We start from the raw sequence: 24,557 nt of genomic DNA on the forward strand, positions 1-24,557 counted from the left end.
CAACTTTTTTTTTTTTTTTTGGCTGCACCTCACAGGCATGTGGGATCTCAGTTTCCCAACCAGGGTTCAAACCCTGCATTGGAAGCATGGAGTCTTAACCACTGGACTGCCAGGGAAGTCCTGGAAACTTGAATTTTTAAACAAGCCCTCCAGATGATGGTCATGCATCCTGAGGTTTGGGATCACTCTGTGGTAAGAACAAGTGACAAGACGGGTCCTTGTTTGTTAGTACTACCTTGCTCCACACCTTGCAAATTCCTAGACCCCCAAGCTCTAAAAATGCCCGTTCTCTCTTTTTTTTTAATTAATTTTTACTGGAGTGTGAAAGTGACAGTCGTCAGTTGTGCTCTACTCTTTGCTTGATCCCATGGAGTATACGGTCCATGGGATTCTCCAGGCCAGAATGCGGGAGTGGGAGCCTTTACCTGCTGCTTTACAATGTGTTAGTCTCTGTTGTACAGCAGAGAACCAGCTATATGTATACATATATACCCTCTTTTTTGGATTTCCTTCTCACCTAGGTCACCACAGAGCACTGAGTTCCTTGAGTAGGTTCTCATTAGTTAACCTATTTCAACATAGTATCAATAGTGTATTAAATACCCATTCTCTTGAACTTCCTGCCCTTTGATAATCAGATCAGTTTAACACTGTGTTACATGAAAGAAGAAATCACAGACTCTCCTGAGTCTAGCAGGAAGGCTAAAAAAACAAACCAAAAAAAACCCATCTTGACAAACCCTAGCATCAGTATTCTCCCACCCTCCACTACTAGTCTGGTTTTAAGCTTATCAAGAGGATGCCGGAAAAAATAAATAAATTTAATAAATAAATAAATAAACAAAAGAGGATGCCGGCTCCAGGGACATCAGGCCTTGTTATCCAGTTCAGGTAAGTTCTGGAGCCAGCCAGCCTTAAGATTTGGCTCCTCTGCTGAGCAAACCATCAGGACCTCTCTCCCCCTTACCACCCGCCCCCATTCCAGCTACTTAAAACCGACCCAGCTTTACAGGTTAGTCCTTCAACTTCCCTCCTGCGGGGAGTGGAGGCAGGGATCGTCCAAACTGAGGGAGACCTGAGGTTGAGCCACCTTGTTCCTGAGAACCAGGCTGGGGCCAAAGACATCCCCGGGGTTGAGGAATGCTCATCTTGGCTGGCGTGGCTTAAGTTTGGGGTGGCCAAATAAAATACAAGATGCTCAGTTATGTCCCACATATTGCACAGGACAGACTTACTCTAAAAAAGTAGTTGGTGTTTATCTGAAATCCAACCTTAACTAGGCGTCCTAGTTTTATTTACAAACTCTAGCAGTCTACTTGGGCCACAAGCTCCCAGGCCCTTCGTAGGAGCGTTCCACCGTTGGTACTGTGTCCACAAACATCTTAAGCATCTGGTTAGAAGGAACGCTAAGGAGAGGACCTGGGGGGCGGGGGTCTGTAATAGGGAAGAGTGTGTGGGAGCGGGCAGGGGTAATTCTGTTACCTTTTACTTATCAGAGAATGGAGGTTTGACGGAGGAACTCGTAGTTTCAGTACTACTTACCTCCCTCGCTGTCCCCAAATGTGTGGCGGGACTGCGGTCGGGGCTCAGAGACAGCTCACGTGTCCCGGCTGGCCCAGCCCGAGTCCTGCGACCCCGCCTCCCCGGCCGCGGCGCTGACCACGCCCCACTTTGTTATCCGACCCTTTTCTGGGTCAGCTGGTGCTGGCGTCAGGCGGAGGGATGGGCTGGCTCAGCTCGACCCGGCAGGGCTTGTTTACTATGGCCGATGATCTGGACCAGCAGTGAGTTAACCTTGTCTCTTTTCTCTCTCTCTCTCTTTCTCGGGGCCGTGAACCTGGGACTGTCTGTGGCTGAGGAAGAGTTTTAGACATCTTCCCTCCTTTCGTTTCCAGGTCGGCTTCCGGGGAGGGCTGGGGGCTGCGTCTGCTTGCTTTGCTTTAGCCCAGGAGCTGCGGCCGCAGAGCCGAGGGAACGATGGAAGATAACGCTTGCCTGCAGCCCGGCGATTCTGACTTTCCACTTTAGTCTCGGCGATCTTGCTCCCCTCTAGTGCCTGCACCCTGGGATTAGATTTAGTGGTGATGTCTCAGATCCCTCAAAGCAAGCGTGTGTGGACGCGGGTGCGGGGGTAGCAGCCAGCTCTGCTGCTAGTCTGCGTTTGCTCCCGGACGCGAGTCGGAGGTGTGGGAAGAGCATCGCTTAGCCCCGCAACGCGAAGGCTTGGAAAGCGGAGAGAGGGCTCCCCTGGGCTGGGATTGGTCTGGGTTAATAGGCTTGCAAGTTCCTTTAGCTTTCGCCCAGCGAGGCGCTTAATTCGCCAGCAATCCTAGTTGATAGTTTTTAATCATCATTAACAATCTCCTTAATGCTACGGTTTCAGTATTAGAGCTTTTGGATTTTGTTACCGCGATCTCAATGACATCAAGTTTGGGATGCCACCTGTAGGTGGTGTGGCAAGCAGTTCACCGTCTGATAGGAACAAGGAAAAGTTGCTTGGAGAATGACTCAGCTTCCACCCAAGCCAGGGTTATACCAGAACTGGGCCTTTCCTGAATCCCGTGTTCCCCCCATTTTGGAGCTGCTTGCAAAACTAATAACGTTGTGACAGGCTTGAAGGAACTGCCAAGGAGAGTGGTACTTTCCAAAATGATGCTTTCAAGAGGAAATTTACAATATCTACAATGACTTAAGGAAACACAGAATATTAGAGTTGATTTTCAGTCAGTGCAGTTTCTTTTTACAAATGAAGAATCCAGTGTCCAAAGAAGTTAGACCCCAATATCACAGAGGTCTAGAACAGGCTTCTTACGCAGCACAGAACCTCTTCTGCCTCACCCACCATCAGGGTAAAGATCCCTTGACCCTAGAGGGATGAGACCACCCCAGTCAGGCTAAGCTTGTGGCTAAGGGGCCACTTTGCTTCTTGTCTCAGTTCCCCACCCCAGGCCTTCTTATCTCCCCAGTGGTACTGAGCAGATAGTGTGCCAGGTGCTATTTCCAGCACTTTACTGGTAGCATTTTTGGTGAAGAAGAAAGGCGGGATATCTGAGGATCTCTGCAGAGCAGCCCATGATGCTGTTCCTTGGGACAGCATCTCTCCTGAGTGCTACTTTGGGCAGATACGAGGCCATGTGGGTTCCAGATGACATGCTCTGACTTGTCACAGTTTCTGTAGGATGGAGAGAAAGTCTGTCTCCTAAGACCAGCAACATTCTGTGGTCTTGGTGCCCGCACTCAAGCCTGTAATGAATTCCAGTGGATTTTTGAAGGGTTCTGAGTCTTCATAGGATTGAGACTAACAGCTCTCATCTGACTAAAGCCATTGACAGACAAGTTTCAGCTGCAGCCTCGGTAATTCAAACCTCTTAAGATTTGAGTAACTGAGATTTGCTACTTGAAAAGCACAGAATATGGATAGTTTATGATTTGGCCAGGGGAAAGAACATTTATGAGAGTGTGTATTGTGCTAGGCATTATTCTGTGCTTTAATTTATTCGATCTTTATGACAACCCTATGAAGTAGATACTATTATTACCTCCCTTTTAAAGATGAGGAAACTCTGACAGAGAAGGGCTAAATAATGTGCTAAGGGCATTGTGTGTGTGTGTGTGTGTGTGTGTGTGTGTGTGTGTATACTCACCTGGCTGGTGAGTAGTGGTGCCAGGATTAGAACTCTGACCTCTGGCTTTAGGTCACATGTCCTTTCAGAAAGCAGGCAAGTGTAAAACTGCTTGTATATTGGAGTATCCATGTGTGACCTTAAAAAGCTGAGGCTGGAATGTCCAGAGGAAACACAAGGAGAAACCTGGATTTGACTTTTTTTTTTTTTTTTTTTTTGGCCTTGTTTCTCAGCAGTGAAAGCACAGAGTCCTAACCACTGGACCATCAGGGAATTCCTGAAACCTGGATTTGAGATCCAGGTCCTGGTTCTGCTTCTTTTTCTAACTAGATGTATGGTCTGTTTGGGCATCACTTTGCTCATCTGTTAAATTAAGAGGCTGGACTAGATTTCTAAGGAATTAGCCTAATCTAAAATGCTGCATTTCAAATGATGCAGCACGGTGCCCAGTGTGTAGCGAGAGGGGATTAGTAGTAGTTGCCCTCACTCCTTCACAGAATGTCCCTGCTTGACTATTATGATGTTTACAGGCCCTTCCTATAGCTGGTAGTGTCCATCCTGAAATCCACTTTATCTAGGCAGAGTTCAAGGAAAGAGAAATATGGGGTAGAAAAGGAATAACAAAAGCGATTCACTGAGCATCTGTTTTATCCCAGGCACCTTATGAGATTCCTTTCATAGCTGGATACTCAAAGACAGGTTATTTATCAGGCCAACACCATTCTTCTCATAAATGACATTACTATGACGTAAATCTAGGGTTTTAAAAAAATTACTCTAACACTGGTACTTTCCACCTGTACCCTGCAATGAATTAAAGTCCCCTGGGTGTAAAGTAGAAAACAAGATAGGTTATCTTACCTGTTTTACTGCAAGCCATTGGTGGTGAGCTTTCTACTCATTTTATAATCTGGAAACAAGGCCAGAGGCAACATGTGTCCTATCAGGGAATCAAAACTGAGTTTGAACCCAGGTCTCCCTCCTCCTACTCCCTGCCTATCCCAACACATCATTCAAGTCTGGACTGATTGCCTGAGAGCCCCACTGGCCACTGACAGAGTGCTCTGGACTCCCAGGGGCTGGGAAGAAGGCATACAGCAACCCTGGTACTCTGCCAGGAGGGCAGGTGGCATGGGAATTTGTCCTACTCTAAAGGAACATACAGTCCTAGGGATGGCAAAGGAGAACTGAAACATTAGTTAAAAGCTTGCCTCTCCCCACCCCCTCCCCCGTAACCTCCTTGAACATTATAATAACCAGTAACAAAGGGGAGTTGTAAAGCTCAAATGAGATTAAAAAAAAAAAAAGTGAAAGGGCTTTATAAACTGTAAAGTGCTGTACACATAGTATTCTGAGTATCTGTTGAAACAAAAGGTATGTTGTTGCTAATAACCATTTACCAGAGAAGAGTAACAGTTTATCAGGCAGCCAGGGAATTGCTGACTGCCACAGGGGTAGGTTTCCTGAGCCTGGGAAACACCCTGCACCCTGATAACTCTTTTGTAACTGCCAGCAAGACTGGGGGTATCAATGTTTGCAATATTGCTAGTGAATGTTTCTGTGTGTTCCTGTCCCAGGCCTCAAGGCTGGCTGAGCAGCTGGCTGCCCACTTGGCGCCCCACTTCCATGTCTCAACTGAAGAATGTAGAAGCCAGGATCCTCCAGTGTAAGTAGAAAGTGGCTTGTGCCACCTCCCTCGGGAGCCCCAGAATACAGGGTCTTCCCAGAGCCTGGCCCAGTGAGCCCACTGATTCCTGGTTGACAATGCTCGATGTAGAAGGAAGGGATGTCCATGATTGGAGGGAAGCAATTTGTGCAGAGGGCACACATTCTATGATAGCGGTTCCTTAACATCTCCCACGCTGTCCAGCATGCTGGTTTCTGCCACATCCTACAACTTCACCTCAAACCCTGTACCAGCTATTAATACACAGTGTGTACAAATACACATTCACTTCTTGCTTCTCTTATTTTTTTTCCATCTCTCCCTTTCTCATCAGACAAACACTTCTTAGATTTACCACCTTCCTAGCCAAGGACCAGCAATCCTATATTCTCTAATAATACTGTTCCTTGTATTCTACCCAATAAGCCACCCCTCCCCATCATCCAGTTACCAGAGTAGTTGGGCACTCCCACTGGCCAGTTCTCCTAGGCAATGTTCTGTGGGGTCAGGGCATCCCCCTAGGAGCACCATCAGCCACCAACTCAAACAAGACCCTTGGGCCCCATCTTCCCATATTTCTCATATGATCTTTCCTGCCCTGCACCCTCTGCCCTAGCCATAGCTACCCTCTCTCTTATGAGCCTGAGTAAGTACAACCACAGAACAGTCAGTTTTCAGGCCTCTGTCTGAAATCCATGTGACTTACCTCAGGTGCTCTGTTGTGTGACTGCCTTCACGCCGGCAGAGCAAACACTGCCCACCTTCATCTTTCCCTAAGAGGGACCTGGCTTGACCCTCCCAGATACCCTCAGTGAGGACACACTCTCCCTCGATCAAGCCCCAGGCATATACAAGTACAAGAGTGATGAATGCCAGAGCTCTGTGGGGTCACTTCTGCCCTGGACCCAAAGGGAGCCCAGGGAATATGATGGCCCCTCTTAATGCCTACAGATTAGACATCTACAAGGATCTTCCCTGTAGCTCAAACAGTAGAGAATCTGCTTGCAATGCAGGAGACCCAGGTTCAGTCCCTGTCCTCTGGAGAAGGGAATGGCAATCCACTCCAGTATTTTTGCCTGGAGAATCCAATGACAGAGGAGCCTGGCAGGCTACAGTTCGTGAGGTGGCAGAATCAGACACGACTGAGCAATTAAGACTGCTAACACTAGACATCTACAAAATGTACTTGGAGTTGAACTCTTAGGCTGTATGATCAGAGAGTTGTAAAAGGAAAGGTGAGAGAGGCCAGGAAGGGTTTGGGGATGAGAGAGAGCTGAAAAGTGGGAGTCCAAGCAAAAAGATGATGCGGTCAGCACATAGTCTTATCCCTCTGCCCTGTACCCCCTCTCCCCAGGCCTCCAGAACAAGTTCCTGGCTCGATATGTGTCCCTCCCAAACCAGAACAAGATCTGGACAGTGACAGTGAGCCCTGAGCTCAGGGACCGCACCCCACTGGTGATGGTGCACGGCTTCGGGGGCGGTGTGGGCCTCTGGATCCTCAACATGGATTCACTGAGCACCCGCCGCACGCTACATACCTTCGATCTGCTAGGCTTCGGGCGAAGCTCGAGGCCAACGTTCCCAAGGGATCCAGAGGGGGCCGAGGACGAGTTTGTGACCTCAATAGAAACGTGGCGGGAGAGCATGGGGATCCCCAGTATGATTCTCCTAGGGCACAGTCTGGGAGGATTCCTGGCCACTTCCTACTCGATCAAGTACCCTGACAGGTAAGGAGGAGCCACCTGTCTCCATCACAACAGTGCCTTGCTGGGAATCTTCCATTACCCATTTCCAGTTGTTCTCTTCCTGGGCAACTTAAGGGCTATGGTACCTTCAAGGAAAGAAAACTTGTCTTCTCCCTTTTCCTCCTTTAGAGTTAAACACCTCATCCTGGTGGACCCATGGGGCTTTCCCCTCCGACCAACTGACCCCAGTCAGATCCGTGCACCCCCGACCTGGGTCAAGGCTGTGGCCTCTGTCCTAGGGCGTTCCAATCCACTGGCTGTTCTTCGAGTCGCTGGGCCCTGGGGTGAGTAGCCTGCAGATGAAGAAACTGTCTCCTCCAACCACAACTGTCCCATTCTAGAAGCCCCCCTGTGTCTGGACACTTACCATCCCCTTTTGTTCATGAAAAATGGGAATAATCCTAGCATTATTATTTAAAGCTGTTCATCTGCACCAGATGTCTTGGTCGGCAGTTTCAGAAGGTTTTCTTCCCCCCTTTATCTGCATGGAAAAATCTTTTCTATTCAAGAGACAGATGGAGCAGAACTTGTACTCTGTGCCCCAGAGAGAGAGAAAGGGATTACGAGGCAACTCTTCCTCTGCTGAGCTTTTATGCTACATGTGTGGGTTTGGGGCAGCTGTTGGTGTTTCAGCGTGGTCACTATGGATCCCATCTCTGTAGCTCACCCAGCATCTGCTTCCAGGAGAGGTCAGAACCAGAGCCTCCAGCATCAGCTACAGAGGCAGGCAAGCCCCTCTACACCATGCCCTACCCCAGTCAGACACCACATCCCCACTTAGTAGCTGTTAGCAAATCCTGTGAGTGAAGGGAGGAAGGAGGTGGGGCAGCCAGAGTGCCTAGATTTAGTAGCCCCAGGCTTCTGACCTCACACTGCCGGCACCTTCCTGTCTGGAGAGGAGCCTTTTAATGAAGCAAAAGCAGCTTCCCTTTATGGTAAAGGTGGGCAACGCTGTCTTGCACTGATGGCTTATATATACACAGTAATGTTCAGCAGCCAATTATTAGGAGTTAACTGCTAGTGGCCGAATAAGAGTTGTCTCTCTAGGCCCACCAAGAGAAACAGAATGACTCTGGGTAAAAGAGAAAAGTGAGCATTTGAGCAGAAGGTAGGAGTCTGGGGAGAAAGGAAGGAAAACAAGAGACACAGGTGCCAAAGGGTACTAAATGGGCAGAGGACTGGTCTTCTTAGGGTACCCAGCACTGTGCACTCCAGCAGACCTTCCATAGTCCTCCAGGCAGGAGCCCTGTTCTAACCACTGTCCCCATTTCAGGACTTGCCTCTGGCCGGGGCCATGCATAGACATCAGAGCTAGTATGGTAGGGGCAGGTGGCTGGCAGCCATGGAGGAGGGCTAGTGCCCAGGAGATCCTGCCATGCCTCCCTCTCACCCCTCCTCACACAGAGAGAGCAGACTGGAAGAGGGAGAGAGGCCAGAAGCTGATGACTAGGCTCAATTTTTACAATGTGTTTCAAGTGCCCTAAACTGCTTGTGTATGGACTGTTTAAAGAAAGGTGGAAGGAACAGATTTCTCTAAAACTTTGCCCTGAGTCTGAGATGCCAGTGTTAGGTTTACCTCATCACTTGTATTCTGTTACAGGCCTGAACCTGAGAGGGCTCTTGGTTTCATCCACTACCTTCAAAGATTAAAAGGCCATACATGCTCTCAGGGAGAAAGAGAACATAGATCAGACCATAAAAGCAAAGCATCTCAACCATGGACTCTTGTGGGGTTGTGATCCTTGGAGGAAAGGATCTTGGGATTTCATTGAGCTGCAAATAATCTGGTTCCTCAGTGACCTTAGACTGTCCAAATTCTTTGGCAACTAACTGACTCTCATTTGTAGTTACCTGGAGCTTCCCAAAAGACTTAACATGCTCTGTCACTATAACCTTAAGTTTACAAAGCAAACAAACCCTTAAGAGAAATAATGTTTGGTTAAAGTTGTTAAAACATACAATGACAGGGGTCTTTCCTCCCCACTCAAACTGGCCCCTCCACATTCTGTTCCCTCCTAGGGCCCGGCCTGGTACAGCGATTCCGACCGGACTTCAAGCGCAAGTTTGCGGACTTCTTTGATGATGATACTATATCAGAGTATATCTACCACTGCAATGCACAGAATCCCAGGTGAGGGCAGCTCTGGGAGTCAGCTCAACATCAATGGGTTTGGACCTAAAACTCCAGCTGCTGGAAAACTCCAGAACTATCCCAAGATCAGTCTGTGCTGTATTTTTTTCTTCCACAGAGCTCTCATCCACTTAGGGGAACGTAGGCATTAGCAGGTGTGCTTATTTCCAGAGATTTCCCCAGGGATAGGCAAAAAAGGGATGGAGAAGATAACAGATTAATTAAACATACCACCTGTCTCTATAGAGGAAGACCCTTACTCTTCCCTGGAAGTAAGCAGTTGGCCTGACAGGCAAAGAGTCTGGAAAACATTTGCAAAGATCTTTTTTTTTTTTTTTTTAACTGAAGAAGTATTATGAACATGGTGTTTTTGTAAAGGAAAAGAAAGAAAGCAAGTCCTCTCCTGTCCCAGACCTGTAATTCCCTCATTTTCTTGTTATTTTCTGTCTGAGATATCATGTGATATTGCTTCAGAGAGCCTCCTTGTATATCTTCCTTGGCACACGTCTGACTGTACCTCTAGGCTACATTCCTACAAATAGAATTGCTGATGGAAAGATTATACATTCTAAAACTTAATGTTTGTGCACATTGAAATACTTACTGTTGGGATAGGAATGCCTTTTCTGTCTTTTGGAGAATTGAGGATGTCCCCAGAATCTCAACAAGCTGATGTTTGTGACAACTCAGACAGTGGGCCCCTGGCCCGTACCCTGTGATCCGCAGTCTTGGCAGCCGCCAGCCAGGGCGGAGTCAAGGAGGTAATCTTCCCTTGGGCAGTGCCATGTGAGCTGCTGATACCATGAGGCACCACCTCTGTGGGGACTTCACCCCAAGCTGCTGGGAGGCATCGCAGGCAAGCCAAGATCACTGGGAGCAGCAGCATTGCCCTGCCTCATTTCAGGCCTGTTCAGTCCAAAGCTGTGAAGCAACTGGGACTTTGCATTCCAATAGCACTGTCTGAGCATTAACCTCAAATTCAGACTGCTTTCAGGCAGCGTGGGAACTGTCCATCCAGCATTCCTCAGAAGCTCAACTGATGGAAGGGCCCTGCTTAAACAGCAGTCTAGAAACTCAGTTCGACAGTCGAATCAGCTTCCTGCTCGTGACCCCTCTCAACTGGGCTTGGTGCCAGTCTCATACCCTCTGAGGCCTTGCAGGCCCACCCCTAGTCCTTTCCTCAGAGCATTCCCCAGCCTCAGTCCTCTTCAGTATAATGAATGGCCTCCCATCTAAGCCACAGAGTATGTAGTCACACAACTCACTCAGGTCCTGGAAGAAGCAGAGATGATGTTGGTGATAACCAGCCGCTTCCCCTAAACACCATCACTCAGTTTTATAAGCCCCTGAGTCTTTTTGAGTTGTAATCTTGAGTTCATGGTAACTGTTACCATTCCCTTGGAAAACATATAATTTAGCAAAAGAATAATATCTGGGGGGTGGGATACCTACTTCGCTTCATTAAACTTGGGGCTTTGTACATATTTTCATTTTCCCCATAATGACCTCAAAAAGTGGGTATAATTTCTCTCCAGTTTGTAGATGAGAGAACTAAGGTATATTCTGGTTCCACGACTTGCTAAGAAAGTAGAACCAGGATTTGCAGGTATATCTCTCTGACTCCAGAGTCCATGACTGTTCCACTGTGCTGCAGTGTCTTAGGAAAGGACTCTTTCTGGTGACCCGTGCAGGACTCAGGCTCCCCTTCATCTCAGGGATGCTAAGGAGACTGGGGACATAACCCCCAAACAGACCGAGCCTGCTGGGTGCCAGTCACCCCAGCCTTTCCTGCTTCCCACAGAAGTGACAGAGCCGTCCAGACAGCTGCATTCCCCTCCAGCCTTGCAGACCCCTCCCGACATGACCTCTGAAAGACCAGGGAGCAAAGTAGATTAGATTGGCCGTCATTGCTTTTCAGGTAGCACAAACTGCTGCTCCCCCTGGGTCCTCGAAAGACTGACGTCTCATTCCCCAGTCTCCTCAGTTAACCCTCTGTGCTTCTGTAGTTCTTGCCCTTCAGAGCCCACCTCAAGGAACTCTTCGACCCTCTCCTCCAGCCCCAGCCAGCCAACTCCCTAGTCTGTGTTCTCCTAGAACTCCACCACCCTTTCATAATTCTTGGGAAATGTGAAGTTAAGTTAATCCTGTAGTTCATTATGTAATGCCTGAAGGATGAGGAAAATGGGAACTCCGGGAGGGCAGGTACTGCATGTGTCTTGTTCGTATGTGCCCACCCTCCGCCCAGAGCTGCCACATCAATAGCTGTTAAATACATATTAACCTGCTATGCTAGTGGACAATCCTCAGTGCCATGGGGTTTTCACAAGTGTGTCCCTCCTACCTCATCTGTGTCCGGACCCTCTGGAGATTCAGTCCTGTCTCGTCATCTTCCTAATATTTAATGAGCCTAGTGTTGGGCTCTGAGGTAAACAAAAAGATGCCAAAGATACTGCCCCAGCCTCCGAGAGACCCACAAATTGACATTTTATGCTGTGACATTTACTCATCGCCTCACCTGTTTGGCTTTACCAGTGGGGAGACGGCATTCAAAGCCATGATGGAGTCCTTCGGCTGGGCCCGGCGCCCCATGTTAGAGCGAATTCACTTGATTCGAAAAGATGTGCCCATCACCATGATCTATGGGGCCAACACCTGGATAGACACCAGCACGGGAAAAAAGGTGAAGCTGCAGCGGCCGGATTCCTACGTCCGAGACTTGGTACGTTTCCACCAGAGGGGACAGACTGAGGTGGGAATCTCGCAACATGCAGCACATGTTGATTGACTCAGTGTAGCTACGAGACCAGGTAGCGAAGGGTGATGGGAGAGTCAGGGAGAAAGAGGAGTGGAAAGGTTGAGATCGGGTCATGAATTTGAAAGGGTTGGCTCTCTGTAATATCATAATTCAGGGTTCCTCACTTCTGTGTAGCCAGTCAAGCTAAAAGGCAAGTTCTTGTCCAGTAGTCAGGCATAGGGAGCATGCTGCTCCTCTTCCCCTGTAATTCTCACTCCAAATCAGAGCTGGGTACAATAGAGGCTGTCAAGAAGCCTTCCCACCATTCTCCTGCCTCCACCTTCACTTGCTAAGGAGTGTGCTTACTTATGGCTATCCACTCCAGTATTCTTGCCTGGAGAAGTCCATGGACAGACGAGCCTGGCGGGCTATAGTCCATGGGATCACAAAGAGTTGGACAGGACTGAAGGATTTTCACTTCGTGCTTACTTAGTCTGGTGCCTCAGGGGCCCTGGATATCGAACCTGTGGATGATATGAGCATGGTGGGGCTAGCGTGGAAGGAAAGATACAATCAGGGACCATAGGAGCAGTAGGGATGAGACATTGGGATTCACTGGTTGCCACTGGGAAGTGCCAAGATACGGGGAGAAAGGTGGACAGTTGTCTTAGATAAAATACGTGCTTACGGGCAACAGGCAAGCAGGTTTACAAGAAAAAGAAATGGTGTGGCAGCTTTCCAGTGCCTAGAATAAAGGGCCATCCTGCCTCTGGTGGGGTCCTCCCTCCATAGGAGATCGAGGGTGCCTCACATCACGTGTACGCAGACCAGCCACACATCTTCAACGCAGTGGTGGAGGAGATCTGCGACTCAGTCGATTGAGCTGCTCTTCCTGGAGGACGAGGAGAAAGCCAGAGAGTTGCTCTCACCTTCCTGTCTCCTTACTTACCCCTCTGTCCTTTCCTCACTGACTAACATGTGCCAGCCAGGCGGAGTCTCAGGCTGTCCCCAAGGCAGGACCACAGGAGAAGAAAGAGCACGATGACCCCACACTGAAGGCTGGAGGCAAAAGCCACAAGAGGCCTTGAGCTCCCCACCCTGGGGAAGAACATGAAGGGTTGTAGAGTGCCATCCCATTCTCTCCATGCCGGTATCACCGAGTGGCGGTTGTGAAGGGATTGCACCAAGCCACATCCCCCCTGTGCCAAGGGAGGGCAGCTGCTTCTCCCAGACAAAGGAGAGGCTCTTTGCCCAGGTCTGGAGTGTGTCTGCGGGCGAAGGGGGGAGGCTCCATGCAGGACATCTTCCTCCTCCATCATCCCTGGCCCCCCAGCCCATGCCAGTTCTGTTCAGGGGCTGGTTGGGGCTGGTTCCCACTTAACTACCAAGAGCAGGTCCTGGAGCTCCCATGACCTAAGAGGTCATATCCAAAGCTCTCGTTAGCAGAGGAGGCAAAGGGCAGGGCAAGGCATGGCTGGTCCATGGAGAAACAGCTCAGGGCTCTTGGCAGACTCTGTTTGCTAAGGTTTGAGGCAGGCATCGAGGCCACGGGGCTGGTCCTGGCTGAGGATAAGCCCACCTGGCCGCACATTCCAGCCTCACTGTATGGGGATTCTGTTTTCCTGCTCTGTGTCTCATCCCTGGCTGCCTAAGCCAGGAACACTCAAGTGCTTCCTTCCCTGCCCCTTCTTTCTCCCACTGGGAGGCCTCTGGGCCTCCCTCTGTGCCTTGGGCCCTGAAGCCCCACCCGTAGTACTGAGAACAGTGACCCCTGATGGAGAGAAGGGAAGGCCCTTCGAACCCAAGCTGAGTCTGGATCCCCATCCTCTCTAGTGTCTGCAGGGTTTTTTTGCCTGCTCATGTGAACCTCTGCCCAGGGTCCAGTGGGGAGCCTCCAGCCAGCAGTTCCCTGTCCTCATCAGCCACAGGATGGTTCTCACTGCCTGGCCCTCCATCCCCGCTGCCTGTCCTTCTGGTCTCCAGCTCGTCTGTCCCCGACCTACCTGTCACTCTCTCCCGGGGGCTGGTTCTGGGCAGTAGGCGGGGCCTGGCCCCAGAACTAGGGTCGCTCCTACCTACTTCTTCACTTTTGTAAAGCCAACTCTTTCACCAGAATAGTATTAACTCCTGGTGCTTTGTACTACTGGTCCAGCTGCCTTGGGCTCCTTTTCTATATTAATAAAGAAATGAATCAAAACCGCTCATGGTGATGATGTTTAATATTGCTCTGACAAGAGTGCTGGGGGTGGTGCTGAATACACAACCTCTCCTGTGATGTCTGAGTCAGAGGAGGGGCCCTGAGAGGTATCCATGCACAAGCCTGTTTAGGGCATCATCCGCCCTCTGGACCCCACCCAGTCTCCAGGTCAGCACAGGTCATCTCAGCCAACCACTTGAGAGGATAGAGAATTAGGCTGAACTGAGTGCTCCCTACTTGCCCGTTAAATAGCCCTGTCATCTGAAGTTCACCTTGGCCTCTACCCGGATGGCTCCCTATGCCCTGTTCTGCTTGCCCTCAATGTTAGCCACTCAGCAGTGTCCCGCTCTTTGCAACCTCATAGACTGCAGCCTGCCAGGCTCCGCTATCCATGGGATTCTCCAGGCAAGAATACTGGAGTGGATTGCCATTCCCTTCTCCACGGGATCTTCCAGACCCAGGGATAGAACCCAGGTCTCCTGCATTACAGGCAGATTCTTTACCATCTGAGCCACCAGGGAAACCACTCATCCTCACCTCAGTTCAAATGTTCCTTATGCATTATGCAGGGAAGCCTTCCACTGACCTACCCCCCCTCCCCCAGACGAGACCTGCACCCCTTCTTCTGTGCCTCCGTGGCTTACTCAAATGCCCCTTTGTAAAACTTATACTTGTAGTCACTTGTTTCATGCCTGTCTCCCCTCCCCAGACCACAAGCTGCTTAAGCAATAAGGGGCATGTCTGGCGCCTAGTTCTTGTTCAGTAAATTTTTATTTTGATTGAGCCAAGAGAAGTGAGGTGTGCCAAGTGTCCAAACATGTTCAAATCATTACCAGCAGTGCCTGTTATCACCAGGGGTATCAACAGGTATCACTGTTGGTGATAACTAGGCTATGATAGTGAAGAAACATGGTCCCTGCCTTCATGAGAAATTACATTCTACATGGAAACTTGTGTTTAATCAGATTATTACATCAATCAGTATAAAATTGCAACTGAAAAGTGTGGCCCCTGAGAGGTTGGGAAGGCATACCTGGAGAGGTAATGACCTCTGAGCCTGAAGGAAGGGCAGTGAAGGGGGTGGGGGCCGGTCTGTGGAGATACCTATTAGCAGGGACAATGGCTGGGAGAAGAGGCTGGGGAGGTGGGTGGGGATCCGGGCCTCTGGCTGTGAGAAGAATGTCATATTCATCTAAAAGCAATGGGAAGAAATACCGGAGTGAAGGTCAGAATGGGGGGAGTGTGACAGAATCTGAGACTGGAAATGACCACTCTCGCTGCTGCTATGTGGAGTACCAACTGGTGGGGGATGAGTCCCTGCAGGGGAAGCTTGGAGGCCACCGCAGTGGTCCAGGCCAGAGTTGCGGGCAGCACTGCAGATGGTGATTGCAGCCATGAAATTAAAAGACGCTTACTCCTTGGAAGGAAAGTTATGACCAACCTAGATAGCATATTAAAAAGAGAGACATTACTTTGCCAACAAAGGTCCATCTGGTCAGGGCTATGGTTTTACCAGTGGTCATGTATGGATGTGAGAGTTGGACTGTGAAGAAAGTTGAGTGCCGAAAAATTGATGCTTTAGAACTGTGGTGTTGGAGAAGACTCCTGAGAGTCCCTTGGACTGCAAGGAGATCCAACCAGTCCATCCTAGAGGAGATCAGTCCTGGGTGTTCATTGGAAGGACTGATGCTGAAGCTGAAACTCCAGTACTTTGGCCACCTCATGCGAAGAGTTGACTCATTGGAGAAGACCCTGATCTGGGAGGGATTGGGGGCAGGAGGAGAAGGGGATGATGGAGGATGAGATGGCTGGATGGCATCACCGACTTGATGGACATGAGTTTGAGTAAACTCTGGGAGTTTGTGATGGACAGGGAGGCCTGACGTGCTGCAATTCATGGGGTCGCGAAGAGTCGGACACGACTGAGTGACTGAACTGAACTGAACTGAACTGGACTTGGCCAGGAACTAGTGGACACATAGAAGATGCAAGAAATGTTTAGGAGGCAAAGTCAAAAGGACTTGATGTCAACACAGAGTGCGCTACCATCCCCTTGGAGAAAAGGCCAAGTGAGACAGTAGTCAGCAACGCTGCTCACATCACAGAACAACTTGGGGTACTTTTTAAAATATAGATTCCTGGACTGTATACCCCAGAGTTTGATTCAGTATACCTGTGTGGAGTTAGACCGTGACATCTGCATTTAAACACATGCCCTGGGAGATTCTGATGCCCCCTGTCTGCAGGCACTGATCTAAGAGATTTTGTGTCTCTGACCCTTGACCCAGGAGATCCATGTGGAGAAGTAGGGCCTATGGCCCTGAAAGTCCATCCCCTGTTTGCTCCAGAACCACTTCTCTTTGGGAGGCTGCATAACATACTGACCTGATTTTCCAACACAGTGCAAACACATTGCTCAGAAGCAGGTACAAGAAGGATCTGACAGTACAAATGAACCAATTTACAAAACAGAAATAGAGTCACAGAGGTAGAAAAGAAACTTATGGCTCCCAGGGGAGAAAAGAGGGAGGGGATAAATTGGGAGATTGTAATTGATATAGAAAATAATTGATTAACTAATGTATAGCTATACACTAGTTATACAGGAAACTCTTCTCAATACTCTGTAATAACCTGTATGGGAAAAGAATCTAAAAAAAATGGATACATGTATATGTATAACTGATTCACTTTGCTGTACAACAGAAACTAACACATTGTCAATCAACGATACTCTAGTTAAAAAAAAAAATTTTTTTTAAGTCTGAGGAAGGTCTCTCAGAGTGCCCTGTTTACACTACCACACTCAGCACATGAATGCATGCCAGCGTGTACACACACACACACTATCTGACTGGAGCCTTCCTGACCTTCCCAGGGCGGGGACTAAGAAATCACTATGAACATACCACCCAATCGGCACCTTTCCTGGTGGGTTCTAAGGATTTATGGTTACAGTTCACGCTATCAATTCAGGCTCCTCACAGGCCTAGCAGTTTACAAGGAGGCCTTCCACAGATAGACATAAAGGGCTGTGACTAACTCCAGACTCAGAAGGTCTTGCACTGTTCGGTGGCTAGCAGGAAATGTGCTAAATATAACTTCCTCCTCAGGGATAGACACCAAAATATGTGTGCTAAAAATGCAGTCTGACTTCATTGCCAAAAGGGCGGTGAAATCTTGATGAATACCTCTCTTCACTCTGGCATGTCATGCCAAAAGCCCACAGCTGCAGGTACAGTTTGTAACCAGATAGAAAATAATCCTACTGGCTGATAATAGTGTGCAATAATTGTTGCAAAACATCACTTTTCTCATCATGTGACCTATCAGTTCACACTGAATCCTCCTTAGATGGGGTCTAGAGGGTCCTTTCTCTCTGAGCTCCACCCTCTCTACCAGGGTCCTGGTCTATCTATAATGCTCTCTTTTTTAAAATATTTATTTGCTGTGTTAGGTCTTACTTTCAGTAAACGGGCTTCTCTTCAGTTGTGGCAGTGCATGGGCATAGCTGCCCCGCAGCATGTGGGATCCTAGTTCCCTGACCAAGGATCAGACCCACATGCCCTGCATTGCAAGATAGACTCTCAACCACTGGACCATGGGGGAAGTCCCCAGGGTCCTAGTCTAGCAGAAAGAAGCAAGTGAGGTACTTGAGATTTTGAGGGTCAGTCCCAACGCCATCCAGGGGAAATAGCTCAAGACAAACCATTTCTTCATTTGCTCATGTTGACTGTTTTCCATAACCTAAGTTCACCATGGTTATACCAGAGAAGTCTTTACCTTTATCCCACTAAATACCACTCTTCTCTAGGGTTGAGGAGGAAAGACAATCCTAGCTTGACACTTGTGAGTATAATGAATTCCTAGATTAAGGAGGATCCATTGATGCCAACAGATGCACAGAGCCCTCCTCCAGCCCAGGAAGACAAGACCCCAGTCTGTTGGTTGGTGATTCTGTAAAGGGGTAGGAGGAACGCTCTGTAGACCTGACCTTGCTAATGATACTCCTTCCTCCAGTGTGTTCTGAGGCCTGATGTGGCGTCTGTTATAGTTAGGCAATCTCGTATTTGAGTTGATACATGTGAGAACAAGTTATACAACCTTAAGAAGCCTGGGACAAAGATGACTCTGAAGGACATGGGGTTGTGGATGGTATTTTTGTCTCTGTGTGAAGAGTCTGACTTTGGAAAAAAAATAGCACATGGCTAACACCTGATAATTGACATGGGGTCAGAGAACAGGATTTGGGGGAGGGATTGTGACTTATAACAAAAGATTTATGGACCTCTGGTAAATTATATGGTAACTAAAAAAATGGGCATCATGTACTTCCCAAAACTTTCAAGGAAAGAGAAAAGTGTCCAACTAAAGCTGCCTAAATATGTATTACAGGAACTTCCTTGGTGGTCCAGTGGCTAGGACTCTGGGCTCCCAATGCAGGGGGCCAGGGTTCAATCCCTGTCAAGGAACTAGATCCTACATGCCACAACTAAGAGTTCACATGCCTCAACTAAAGATCCCAGCCTGTGCGCCGCAACTAAGACCTGTGTGTGTGTGTGTGTCTCTGTGTCTGTGTGTATATGTTTGTGTGTGTCTGTCTGTGTGTTTGTGTGTGTGTGTGTGTGTGTGTGTGTTCAGTCACTCAGTCGTGTCTGACTCTTTGTGACCCATAGACTGTAGCCCACCAGGCTCCTCTGCCCATCGAGTTTTCCAGGCAAGAATTCTGGAGTGGGTTGCCCTTTCCTTCTTCAGGAGATCTTCCCAACCCAAGGATCAAACCTGCATCTCTTATGTCTCCTGCATTGGCAGGCAGATTCTTTACCACTGGACCACCTGGGAAGCCAAACTAAGACCTGGGAGAACCAAATAAATAAATCAATATTAAAATGGAGAAACAGACATAGAGAACAGACTTATGGACATGGGGAGAGGGGAGGAGAGGGCGAGATGTATGGAGAGAGTACCATGGAAGCTTACATTGCCACATGTAAAATAGAAAACCAACGGGAATTTGCTGTATGTCTCAGGGAATTCAAGCAGGGGCTCTGCATCAACCTAGAGGAGTGGGGTGGGGAGGGAGATGGGAGGGAGGTTCTAAAGGGAAGGAATATATGTACACCTATGGCTGATTCATGTTGAGGTTTGATAGAAAACAAAATTCTATAAAGCAATTATCCTTCAATTAAAAAATAAATAAATGAAAAACAAACAAGAAAACAAACAGGTATTACAGTAGTGGTTTCCTGCATGAGTCTGCAGACTGGAGCTGGACCGTGACAAAGGATTTCTGGTTTAAAACGAAATAATATTTTTTGGTACTTTTTAACTCTGAAAGTATATCCTTTCTAACCCTACAAAGATTAAGCTATGTTCTTTTATGAAAAAAATGGTGACATTCTAAGATTGTTTGGAATAAGAGGGAATATCATTTCTTTTTTGTCAAATACATCAATTTCAAGGGATTTTCCCCTGTAATTAGTTAACTTTAATAAAATCCTAAAGCCTGGAAGTGCTGCATCAGAGAAGACCAGAATGGGAAAGGAACTTGAATCTTTTCACAAGAAGATAAATAGTTGATGTAGGACTCATGACTGGAGGATGACCATGGAAAGATAACAGTGTTCATAGGAAGCAGATCTAATTAAAGATTCAACACTTAGTATATAAGTCCAAAGGGAAATCACAAAACTGCAAATGAAAGCATTTGGATGACAGGAAAATAACATCTGGGAGGAGTTACAGAATAGCTGTCAAGATGAAAGGAAGACATGGAGGGATGATGCTTTTTAAATTCAGGTTGCAAAACTGTTCCAAGGCAAGATACTAAGGTGCCAGAGGTCCCAGAATCAGGGCATCAACTCCAAGTCTCCCTCTGCTGGAAGCAAAGCACCTAGTAAAGTCTTGCCCTATTGACAACTTCACTTACTAGAATTTTTTACATTGAATTATAATTGATATATTATACTAGTTTCAGGTATGCAACATAGTGATTGATATTTTTATACATTATATAATAATCACCATGATAAGCCTAGTAACCATCTGTCACCAACACAATTATTACATTATTGACATTAGTCCCTATGCTGTACATTACATCCCCGTGACTTGTTTATTTTTTAACTAGGAGTCTGTACCTCTTAATCCCATTCACCCATTTCACCTGCTCCCTCACCCCGTCCCCTCTGGCTACCACTCCTTTGTTCTCTGTGTCTGTTTCTATTTTATTTTTGTCACTTCCTGGAATGTCAAAGAAAGATGGTCAGACATAACTTTTATAGATTTCAAGTCAGATTTCAAAATGTTCCAAGAAAAATTACCTGAGGGGCTCAAAAGGGACAGCTAGTTCTCTGGTGTGAAGTTCCAGTATTTTGTTTCCCCAAAGGATCCTGCTGAGGAAAAAAAAAACCGTCACCAATCAGAAAATTGCACTGGTTGTTTTCTGATGTGATCAAACTATGAGCAGGGACAAATGACAAGTCTCTTACACTGAAAAATGAACCAAATAAGTAAAGCAAGGACACAGTTCATGTGAAAATGTTAAACCAATATGAAGGTTTTAGTGAACTGAAAGGTCAGTTTGAAGTGGTAAAGGATGAGGCTGCCAAAAAAACTAATGCAATGTTAGGGCTCATTCCTTGCATTCCTAGGTAGATGCGATGGTTCCACTGGACTCCGACCTGAGCAGAAGTTCAGTTCCGGGAAATTTTTCCTTTTTTGTGTGAACAAAACATTTTCATTTTAATGCAATAAGGAGAACAGGACTTTTAAAAAATCATTCAGGACTTCCCTGGTGGTCCAGTGGATAGGATTCTACTTGCCAATACAGGGGACATCCATTCGATCCGTGGTCCAGGAAGATTCCACAAGCCTTGGAGCAACTAAGCCTGTGAGTGGCAACTACTGAAGCCCGTGCACATAAAGGCTGAGCACCGCAACAAGAGAAGCTACCACAATGAGAAGCCCATGAACCTCAACTAGAGAGTAGCCCCCACTGTCCACTAGAGAAAGCTCAAGAGCAGCTGCAAAGACCCGGTGCAGCCAAAAATAAATAAATACATTAATTAATTAAAATATTTTAAAAGTCATCCATAATTACACTACCTAGAAATAACCACATTAAATATTTTTAAACACATATGTATGTATACATGTATTCTTTCTATATCAATAAATATAGAATATAAAAATGCAGTCACCCTGTAATAAGGAAGAAACTTTTGTATTCTATCACAAGATAATCAGGGCTTCCCTAGTGGCTCAGCAGTAAAAAAAATCCTGCCTGCAATGCCAGAGATGCAGTTTCCATTGCAGGGTTAGGAGGATCCCCTGGAGAAGAAATGGCAACCGACTCTGGTGTTCTTGCTTGGGAAATCCCAGGGAAAGAGAAGCCTGACAGGCTACAGTCCACGGGGTCACAAAGGAGTTGGACACAACTTATCGACTAAACAACAACTAAGAGTAGGAATTTATGCTAATAAATTTTAGCACCATTAACAGTATACTAGAAATCTCAGTGTCCACTGTTTATAAATGTGACATCTAAAAGTAAATTATGTAGTTTTGTTGGTATTGACATGGAAAGATACTTTAGAATATCAATTTGCAGACAATTCATATAATGCCATCCCATTTTTGTAAAATAAAAGTTTGTATAAATAAATATGTGCATGTTCTACAAGTGAAACAGGAGGGAAGGGGGCAGGGAACAACCTTTAAAAGAAAGGCATAGCAGTAGGACATGACAAAAATGGGTTAGAACCGCCTTTTTTCCTCTTAGTGCTTGGCGCTGACTGGTTGTTCGCCTCTTTTCCTCCGCTGCCTCCCAGTTCTAGATTAGCCATCGCCATGGGTTTTGGAGACTTGAAAAGCCCTGCTGGCCTCCAGGTGCTCAACGACTACTTGGCGGACAAGAGTTACATCGAGGGGTATGTGCCATCACAAGCAGATGTGGCAGTATTTGAAGCCATCTCTGGCCTACCACCTGCCAACTTGTGTCATGCCCTGCGTTGGCATAATCACATCAAATCTTATGAGAAGGAAAAGGCCAGCCTGCCAGGAGTGAAGAAAGCTTTGGGCAAGTATGGCCCTGCTAATGCAGAAGACACCACAGAAACAGGAGCTACAGATAGTAAAGATGATGATGACAGTGACCTCTTTGGATCTGATGAGGAGGAGGAAAGTGAAGGAGCCAAGAGGCTAAGAGAAGAACGCCTTTCCCAGTATGAGTCAAAGAAAGCCAAAAAACCAGCACTTGTCTCCAAGTCTTCCATCTTATTAGACATGAAACCTTGGGATGATGAGACTGATATGGCAAAACTGGAGGAATGTGTCAGAAGCATTCAAGCAGACAGCTTGGTCTGAGGCTCTTCTAAACTAGTTCTGGTTGGGTATGGCATTAAAAAACTTCAAATACAATGTGTAGTTGAGGATGACAAAGTTGGAACAGACATGCTGGAGGAGCAGATCACCGCTTTTGACGAGTATGTACAGTCTATGGACGTGGCTGCATTCAGCAAGATCTAAAATCCATCATGGATCAGTGCCCTTAAATAAAAGTTTGAAAGACAAAAAACCCTCAAAAAACTGGTTAGAAACAACGCAGCTCAAGATGGCAGAAGATTCAACTTCCAGTGGACCTTGAGACTGATTATACATTCATGTAATTCATTAGCAAGCTAAATGACATACCCACCAGTGTCATGACAATTCTGAAGCCAATCATGAAAGGCCAAAAATGGGCAGTGGCCTAATTCCTGGAAATCTCCCACTTATTAGCCTATGAAATTACCCAACCATATTTTAGGGCCTCTCACCTTCTGACAGTTCATACTCTGTCTGTGGAATATGCTTCTCCTAAGTCCACTCCTTACCTATCACTGTCTCTAACTGAATTCTTTCTGTGACAAGACATCAAGAACCTAAGCTTTACTAAGTCCTAAGACCAAGCGTATGATCTCAGTTAAAAGATGTTGGTTCAAGACCCATCTGAGGTGCACGGTCTCAAAAGCACAAATTGCTTAATTAATAATGTTTGCTGCTGGAGAGTAGAATTGGCTGATAAAATTCTCATGGTTTATTTTACGGTTTATTTTCAGTACTGGCTGAAATTTTACAATGAATGTGTATTTTTATAGTTAAAAATTAAAAATCAGAAACAAAAAAGCTCTCCAGTCAAAGGTGATCCTCATTTTGTTTTTTTTTTTTTTTGGTTGCAATTTTCCAAATTTAATAGAAACTTGAAACATACAAGGCTCAAGGAAACACAAGCATATAAAACAAAAATAAAACAGCTCCAAAGCACATCATAATCAGATTGATTAACACTAGTGAATGAAGAGGAAACCTTAAAAGTGGCCACAAGAGAGGCCTCTACATTCTATGTAGAGGAACAATGATTAAAATGACTGCAGACATCTTTATGGAAACAAAGAAAACCAAAGGACAGAGGGGTCACATTTTTAAAGCACTGGGGTAAAAATAAGCCAAGGTAGAACTCTATATCCAGCAAAAATACCTTTAAAACATTAAGCTGAAATAAAATTCAGCATGCAAAAGGTGAAAGCATCCATCACTAACAGACCTGAACTATGAGAAATGTTAAAGGATGTCTTCCATCATAATGAACAGAGTACCAAGCAGAAATATGAATATACAAAAAGGAATGAAGAGCACCATGAATTGTAAATCTGTGGGGAAACTGAAGAGGCTTTTCTTCTTTTCTAAAATCTCTTTTAAACTGATTGTTTAAAGGAAAAAAGATTACACCATATTGTGGGGATTTTAATACATGTACTAAGTAAAATGTATGACAAAAGTAACACAAACCTGTGAGTGGTAAAAGAAAAGAATATCACTGCAAGGCTTTTATACTATTGTTTTTGTACTGTTTAGTCACTAAGCTGTGTCCAACTCTTTTGCAACCCTATGGACCATAGCCTGCCAGGCACCTATGTCCATGGGATTTCCCAGGCAAGAATACTGGAGTGGGGTGCCATTTCCTTCTCCACCTCATTTTGATTTATATTTATCTGTCACTATCAGACAGGAATCAGGTGTGCTCACTTTGATTCCTACCTAGCCCAGCACAGGCATTTACCTAATAGTCGACAAAGCTTGGAGAAGCAAAAAGCATTGCAGGAATGGACTCCCAGAGGGCTATGTAAGGTCAAACAGAAGTAAAGTAAGAGGCTGTGAGGTAAAATTCATATTTTATAGCAAGACAAGAAAAATTTAACAGAAAAATTTCTTCTATGCCCTCTAGCCTCCTCTCTTCCCCATTGTGCATTGTGTATCTGAATTATGCATCGACCAAACCTCCCCAGTTGGCAGGAATACCTGCTCAGACATAAAAAGCAACATTCTCTTAGAATCAGCAGGACAACTCCTTAAAGTTAGCATTCCTGAACTTCCCTGGTTGTCCAGTGGTTAAGACTCTGGGTTCCCAATGCAGGGGAC

General features: G+C 46.5%; 1 protein-coding gene and 1 pseudogene across 2 annotated transcripts; both read left to right on the forward strand.

Moving 5' to 3' along the window:
* The first annotated feature begins 1,643 nt into the window (after nucleotides 1–1,643).
* ABHD4 (abhydrolase domain containing 4, N-acyl phospholipase B) lies at nucleotides 1,644–22,062 on the forward strand. Of its 2 annotated transcripts, none has more exons than XM_061157772.1 (7): nucleotides 1,644–1,784; nucleotides 5,201–5,289; nucleotides 6,644–7,016; nucleotides 7,164–7,318; nucleotides 9,054–9,165; nucleotides 11,698–11,884; nucleotides 21,929–22,062. In XM_061157772.1, the coding sequence occupies exons 1-7, from the start codon at nucleotides 1,723–1,725 to the stop codon at nucleotides 21,932–21,934; spliced, it is 984 nt and encodes a 327-aa protein (XP_061013755.1). In that variant the 5' UTR covers nucleotides 1,644–1,722; the 3' UTR covers nucleotides 21,935–22,062. The 2 variants fall into 2 exon arrangements, with proteins under 2 accessions (XP_061013755.1, XP_061013754.1); XM_061157771.1 differs by lacking the exon at nucleotides 21,929–22,062 and adding an exon at nucleotides 12,692–14,099.
* On the forward strand, nucleotides 21,948–22,625 carry LOC133066568 (elongation factor 1-beta-like; annotated as a pseudogene).
* The last annotated feature ends 1,932 nt before the right edge of the window (nucleotides 22,626–24,557 follow it).

This window comes from Dama dama, chromosome 12, assembly GCF_033118175.1.
Source record: "Dama dama isolate Ldn47 chromosome 12, ASM3311817v1, whole genome shotgun sequence".
NCBI classification, from domain to species: domain Eukaryota; kingdom Metazoa; phylum Chordata; class Mammalia; order Artiodactyla; family Cervidae; genus Dama; species Dama dama.